General features: G+C 37.9%; 1 protein-coding gene across 1 annotated transcript in view; it reads right to left on the bottom strand.

Annotated features, from left to right (window-relative positions):
• arrb1 (arrestin, beta 1) overlaps positions 1 to 7,491 on the bottom strand; it is a 33,485-nt gene extending 25,994 nt beyond the window's left edge. The window contains exons 1-2 of the mRNA XM_084063755.1: positions 6,763 to 7,491; positions 3,041 to 3,191 (exon numbers count right to left, since the gene is read on the bottom strand). Coding sequence (XP_083919881.1) covers positions 3,041 to 3,078 — 38 coding nt within the window. The 5' untranslated portion in view covers positions 3,079 to 3,191; positions 6,763 to 7,491. The remainder of the gene's footprint in view (positions 1 to 3,040; positions 3,192 to 6,762) is intronic.
• Positions 7,492 to 7,725: the final 234 nt, after the last annotated feature.

The following is a 7,725-nucleotide window of genomic DNA, read 5'->3' as shown; positions in this document are numbered from 1 at the left end:
CTGAGTGCAACCTGTCAGGTACGACAGACATATGCTTTATGAGGATGTACTTATTGTAGAGATGAGGAGTAAGTGCTACCAGCACCGCGGCAAGAGCTACAGGCAGCAAGGCATTGATCACCCTGCACGGCAGGCAGCTTATTAAGCCTCATCAATCCTCACATACTGTAGAGAGAGTATCCTCACTATCCGGAGGTCAGAAGATCTCCCTGCAAACCAGCAGTGGTGTATACTTTACTGGACCATTTCAATTTTTTGGTATTTTATACTTAATCTCAGAGGCAAATATTGTACCTTTTACTCCACTACAATTATTTGACAGCTTGTTACTATAGTAACTTTGCAGATTTAGATTATTAATAATTATTCAAATGATGGCTTTTTCAAACTTCCGATCTGATCGAGCTTGTAGATCGGCATTTTTTAAAATAGGGCTTAAGTGGTTAATAAGTATTACCCAATAACATGATAGATATGATTGAAATGGGCATTCTGTATAATGAGTACTTTAAGTATAATTTGATACTAATACTTTTGTACTTTGACTAAATAGAATTTTGACTGCTAGACTTTTACTTGAACAAATAATTTGTACCCAATGTGGTATCGTTACTTTTACTTCTTCTTACTCAAACTAACTCAAATACCCCACAATTTAATCTGATCAATCACGAAAACTTGGAAGATATCATACAGCATCTGAAATCCTCCTATACTGTTGCCTTGATATTCTGCCAACAGGCCTTTTAAAAATGTTTCAAATTGCATGGCCTCAGATCTTATACAAATTGTCAACACATCTCTTCAACCAGGCTGCTTCCCACAGACCCAGAAAACAGTAGTCTTCAAGCTACTCTTAAAAAAGAATGACTTTGACCCGTCACTATTAAGCAATTACAGGCCCATATCAAACTAAGCAAAATAATTGAAAAAGCTGTATTTCAACAAACAGCTTGATATCTTCCAGTCAGGTGTTCGACCACACCGCAGCAAGACTGCTCTTGTCAAAGTTTTCAATGGCATCCACTTAAATACAGACAGTGGCAAAATTGCAGTCTTAGTATAACTAGATCTCAGTGCTGCATTTGACATTACGACACAGTACTAAACTAGATTGAATCATATCTAGAGAACAGAGACTATTTTGTATCTATTGCAACACTAACTACACATCTGTGTGGACAAAATCACATGCTGAGTTCTGCAAGGATTATAGAAAACAACAAAATAAAACAATACCAAATTATTATTTTCTTATCCTTTTTGTAGTTGTTGACCTGATGTATGTTATGTCTTGTGCTGCAATATGTGTCTCTGGTGTCCTACAGATCCTCAGTTTGCTGATATGTTCATGATCCCTCTGTATTTTTGTTTTGTTTTAATTGATTTGAAGTTTAATAGTTTTTGGAGGCAAGGAAGACAGATTAAAAGTCAGCGCTCAAACTCCAATTGGTAATGTTAAAAACCTCTAGGCAAGTCAAAAATCTTGGTGTAGTCAGACCTAAATTTAAACAGCCACATTAACACAATCACAAAGCCTACTATCATCTAAAAAATATAGCACAGGTTAAATGACTTATATCTCAGCAGGATCTAGAAAAACATGTCAATCAATCAGATGACTGCAGTTGATTCAGAATGCTGCTGCTCGAGTCCTTGCTAATGCCAAGAAAGTGGAGCATATCACTCCAGTTCTTAAATCCTTACACTGGCTCCCTGTGTGTCAAAGAATTGATTTCAAAATACTACTGTTGGTCCATAAAGCTTTAAATGGTTTAGGGCCAAAATACATTTCTGATCTTGTACGATATCATGAACCATCCAGACCTCTCAGGTCAACTGGGAAAGGTCTGCTTTCTGTACGTAAAACCAAAAGCAAACGTGGGGAAGTAGCATTTAGTTTTTATGCACCACATATCTGGAACAAACTCCCAGAAAACTGCAGGTCTGACTCTGCTGCTACTCTTATTTCTTTGAACACAACTAAAGACCTTTCTGTTTTCCGCTGCCTTTGATTGAGTTACTTTTCTTTTCTCTTTCTCTCCTGCACTGTAACTCTATCTCTTATTTAGTTTTATGCATCCTAATGTCATTGTATAATTGTTTTTCCTTAGCTTAATGTTCTGTGTAAAGCACACTGAATTGAACTCTTGTTCAGACTGGCCAACATCTGCTTCTTGACCTATCCAGATTTGACCCACATTCCAGGGTGGTTTGAAATGTGATCTCAGTCTGGTCCAGACTGAGACACATCTTTAGAAATCAGATCAAGTTAATAGATCCATTTGTAAGTCAGAGTGCAATTGTACACTCAGGGTTACACTCTTGAGTGTACACACTGAGGATTTGACTGTGTAGGAGACATCTTTGCACTCATGCTCTTCATTAGAGTATGCCACAGGGTGATGGGAGGCACATCAGGTCAATTGGAAATCAAATGCCACAGTGCCCGCACGGCAACATCCTGAATGTTAATTTAAAGGCAGAGTATGTAACTTTGCCCTGTTTACATAACAAAAAGATACATTATTTATTTTACCCATCATTCTCCCTCTACACCAGCAGTCATCAGCAACTGCAGTAGTCTGGTGGTTGTTTTCCTGCAGAAACACACTGCCCGGCCTGGGCATAAAAAAAGACATAAAAACACACTATATTTTCGCTATATTTTGGTGTTTTCACTGTTTGTTTTGGTTGCCCAATCTACCAAATCTACCAAAACAAACAGTGAAAACATATATTGAGAGGGAAATGTGTTTCTGCAGTTAAACAACCACCACACTAAGTGGCTGATGACTGCTATTATAGAGGTAAATGATTGATACATTTTTTTAATATAGTTGTGTTATGTAAACACAGGGCAAAGTGACATAATATGCCTTTAACTCCCAGTGTCAAAATGTAACCAATAGGAATCATTTGGAACACTCTCAGGGTTACGAATGGAATAATTAACACTGAGGATTTGTACTGTGTGTACAACCTTGTAATATGTGATTAGAGGCTTAGAGGTAAGCCTCTAAGGGATTAAGTTAGTTACCTTTTTGATTGAAGTGCCTCTACAGTTAGGTACATCATCAAGGCGTCTGCTGTGCCTCCAAATGGCAGCCCATCACGGTAACCGGGTGATGAGAATCCCGGCTAAACTCTGCTGATTTCGACTGTGGTCTGTGGTCCTTTGCTGAGTTTTCCTGATGAGATGTATCAAAAATAGACAGAATAACAAAAATGATAGAATAACAAAAATAGCGATCTACAAGCTCACAATGTGACACACTGGGCTTGTAGATCGGCTACATTCACTATTTGTCATATGTCAAAGTATAACATAGTCTTATGTGGTTAATTGGGGGTCAAAATCTGACACATACATGTGATCATTTCCCCCCCATTGCTGCTAAAGATTTTCACAACTTATTCCTTCCTTAAATTATCATACCTGCCGTTCTTACTTGTACTATTTTAACTTAATTTCTTATCTGATCTAGTTTTTAATATTTCAATGTTTTACTTAATTAGGCTACATCCATTATTATTATCATTAGTATTATTTGTGTTATGTTGTACTGTTGAGTTAGCACAGTGTCTTTTGCAATATTGTATTCAGCATAGGTAATAGGGCAAATATATCTATAAAAAATAAATATATATGGTACAGTTGTTTTTTTGGAGCTATCAACAGTCTTTGTGGAACATTTCCCAACTACGTTATGCTGCTAGCCTTGAGTGCAAATAATCTCTCTCCTTTATTCTCCTCCATCTTGCCAATCCCGGCCTCACCAGAGGCTCAAGAGTAGCTGTCCTCCTCAGCGTGGAACCAGCACAGTAAAATGTCATGAAATGGCGGTCGCCTTTTCTTGTCCCTTTCCCTCTTGTCTGGTTTGAGTGGCAGCTGAGGGACCCGGCTGCTAATCTTCAGTGTCACATGTTGGTGAGTGAACACAGTCTGTGATCATGGTGTATTGACTGAGTGCCCGGTGGTGCAGAACTCCACACACATTTCATTCAAAATCAGTGGTATTTTTTCCACTTGTTTTGTTGTGATCCTTTTGGTAACACTTTTTATGAACTGAAGCCCATGTCAATAATACACTATACTTTCTTTAAAACACAACTTAACACCTTTCTGTTTGCCGCTGCCTTTGATTGAGTTACTTTTCTTTTTGTTTTTTCTTTCTCTTCTGCACTGTATTTTTATCTGTTATTGTTTACTTATTTAGTTTTATGCATCCTAATGTCCTAATTGTATAATTGTGTTTCCTTTGCTTGAAGTTCTGTGTAAAGCACATTGAATCGCCTTGTTGAAATGTGCCGTACAATATATATAAACATACGTATAATGCATTAGTCCTCATATGACACTGTATCATATTAGTACTCATGAATGCTCATAATGCTTATTTTATGATGACTTATAATAAATATGTTTATGTATTCTGTTTGTGGTGTATCTTGGTGTATGTAGCCTAAATGTTGAGTGAGCAAGTGTCTTGTAAGCCGTGCAGGCTGGGCATCATGTGGTACAGGACACATAATAAAAATCTATTTATCTATAAGGTCAATTATCATGATACTTCATAACTGCTGGTCACCCATAGAGACCTAAAGTAACACTTCCTATGAAGCCCATGTCTACAATGCATTATAATCTGCTTAGAACACTGTATAATTATAGTTACAAGAACTCATAAATAATCAACATTAATCATAATCACTGAAACCGTTTGAAAAATGGAACAACATTTTTTGATATGGAAACGATTATGACGATTATGCAAATTAATTGTGATTATCTCAAATAATTCCGATCAGGGGATTATTTAATAATTGTGACAGGCCAAGAGACAGTGCACAAATTACAGAGAATCTCCCATGGCAATGGTTATAAAATGCTTGTCACTCTCAGATATAAATCTATAATCTCTCCTCAAGGCCTGGTTGATTAGCCAGCGTATCCACAAAACAGATAAGCCATTTACACACACCTTGTGGATGTGTTTGTGTGCATGTTTGATTTTCCTTGTGCAATTTGTTATTAGGCTAGACAAAACCATCTTAAAATGATTATTTTTTCTGAAAATAGTAACTCTTATATTTTCACACCCACTGCATTTTATTTAATATTTCATGGCTATGGACCTGCTATAAAACTTTAAACAGATTTGTGGTTGTGACTCGTGACCATGTGTGAACCAATTTTGTTCTTACACAGACATTTTGAACATTATCAAAATGAATCCAACAAATCCTACAAATTCACCGGCTTCAAATGTGATAATGTCCCATTCAATGCATTGATAGCATCCGAATGGGTGGGATGCCAAATTAAGATCAAACCTGTGCACATGTGTTATGAATATGGTTTATTGTCTCTTGAGGCCGTTGCATTAGATGATGATCTCAGTTTCAAAAACCACATTACCAATGTCTACTGCTGCTGCCATTTTCTTATAACACTTAAAGGGCCATGAAATCCTAGACTGATATTGTTTGTTTACCAGTTCAGGTTAAAAAATAGCAAGCTAGTAAGCTACACAGCTGCAGCTAATTAAATTAATAATTGTTGTGTTAAATTTAGGTGTGCCCAGAGCCATGGGTGTGAAAACCATAGTCCAGTGTTTTTCAACCTGTGGGTCGGGACCCCCACATGATTTTGGTAGGTTCCCCAGATGACAGTGAACTGACAATTTAAGGACTTTTAAGACCTTTTTAATACCTCAAAGAAAAAAAAAGAAAAAGACCATTACTGCATCAAATGAAATAAAAAAGTTACTTTGGTAATTAACACGTTACTTTTGGCAGGGAGTAATAAGTAAAGTAATATTACTTTTGAAAAGAGTAATGTATTACTTGTTTATATTACTTCTTTTTAAGTAACGAGCCCAACACTGACTGTAACACACCCATTATTCATTTCATTAGCTCAGGGTCAGTCTTGTACAGCCTGTCATGTTTTACACTGATGTAGTTTTTAACCTGAACTGGAAAAACAAACTAATCAAAGGGTTTCATCTCCCTTTAATCTCTATTTTATACTACGTCATACGACAGTGTTGTATGAAAATAGACGATCTACAAGCTCACAATGTGTCCCATCGTGAACAGTTTTCAAAAATATTGAATGGCCAAAATAGGGACGCAAGGTTAAAAGTGGTCAATTGGGGCGGGGTGTTGTATTAGATCAGCGGTTCCCAAACTTATTTAGCTGTGCACCCCTTATTACATCCTGACCTAGATGACGCACCCCCCCGGGGCGTCATCTAGGCAAACCAATTAGGTTGGTTTGCCTAGATGGCAGGTCACGCACCCCCTGGTGGGCGCTCGCACACCACAAGGGGTGCACGCACCACAGTTTGGGAACCCCTGTATTAGATAGAATGACACAGAGACAGGGCCAAAAGCAATGCAGCTTCTCCAGCTGGAATCAAACTGGGAATGTAACTCTTATGTAATCAATAAATGCACTATCCAGACAATAACTAAACTTATCTTTAAAAATATTATGATCGATACTTATGGTTCTTATCAGACCTCTCAGATCAGTTAGTGCTTCATAGAATCCTAGCCAAAGTTCAGAGGCAATTTTCAGCTCTGATGATGACCCTGGGCTCTGGAAAACATACTGTATCTCCAAAACTACTGGCTGGATTGCCATGGAAACAAGCGCAACGAGTGTGTCCGCCTTCAAGTAGATGGCTATTTGATCTATTTTTCTCCTTTTATTGAGATCTTTATTACTTGCTGTTCTTGCTTTCTCTGTACCTGGAATTGCTGCTGCTGTCGTGTTGGCCAGTTTCTCCTCAGGGATTAATAAAGGTCATTTTATCTCAATCTGGGAAGCCATTCTGTTCAAAAAAAAAAGGAAAGAAAAACAATATTTATTTATTTTTCTTAGTTTTTGACCTGTGGAGGCACAACCTCCTTTTTGGTGTTTAACAGGAACTGGGATTTGGCCTCCCCTTTTCTGTCCAACTTCCTTCTGGGTGCTTCTGTGTTTATTCCTAGTAACATGTTTGAGGCAGTAGTGCTGACTCTTGAGAGAATAATATACCTTCATGCCCCAGTCTGATTTTGGTGACCCACTGGCCAAAATGTCACCGTTGCACACAAGAAATCTCATAAGCTACTGGGCAGATTCATACTCCCTGGAGAATGAACCCTACCGATTTTGGTTAACTTTTGGCTTTTCCTCTAGCGGAACCCTTTGACCAAAAGGCATTTTGAAATCTCAGAGTTATGGGGTCCGTGGGCCAATATGCATACCAAACTGGGGGTCCTTGAAATTAAAATGTTTTTAGCCAGAGTTTAGATTTTTTTTTACTCAAGTTTTTTTTACTTTTGATATTTATTGTACCATATTAAGTTATTAAGTGCCGTATCAGCTTATTTTCTGTGATGTATACTGTTAACATTCTGCCGCACCTTTAGTGACATATAAATAAATGATTGATTTATTGACAGTTTGTCCTCCAGTGAAGATTTATGGGGGAAACACCCTAAGGCTCCATGGACAAACACATGAGACCCAAACACAGCTCGCTCTCTCTCTCTCTCTCTCACACACACACACACACACACACACACACACACACACACACACACACACACACACACACACACACACACACACACACACACACACACACACACACACACACACACACACACACACACACACACACACACACACACACACACACACCAAAAAAACAGACAATTAAAATG

The sequence above is a fragment of the Gymnoscopelus microlampas genome, assembly GCF_963454915.1.
Source record: "Gymnoscopelus microlampas genome assembly, chromosome: 8".
NCBI classification, from domain to species: domain Eukaryota; kingdom Metazoa; phylum Chordata; class Actinopteri; order Myctophiformes; family Myctophidae; genus Gymnoscopelus; species Gymnoscopelus microlampas.
This window is presented reverse-complemented; position numbering and strand designations above follow the sequence as displayed.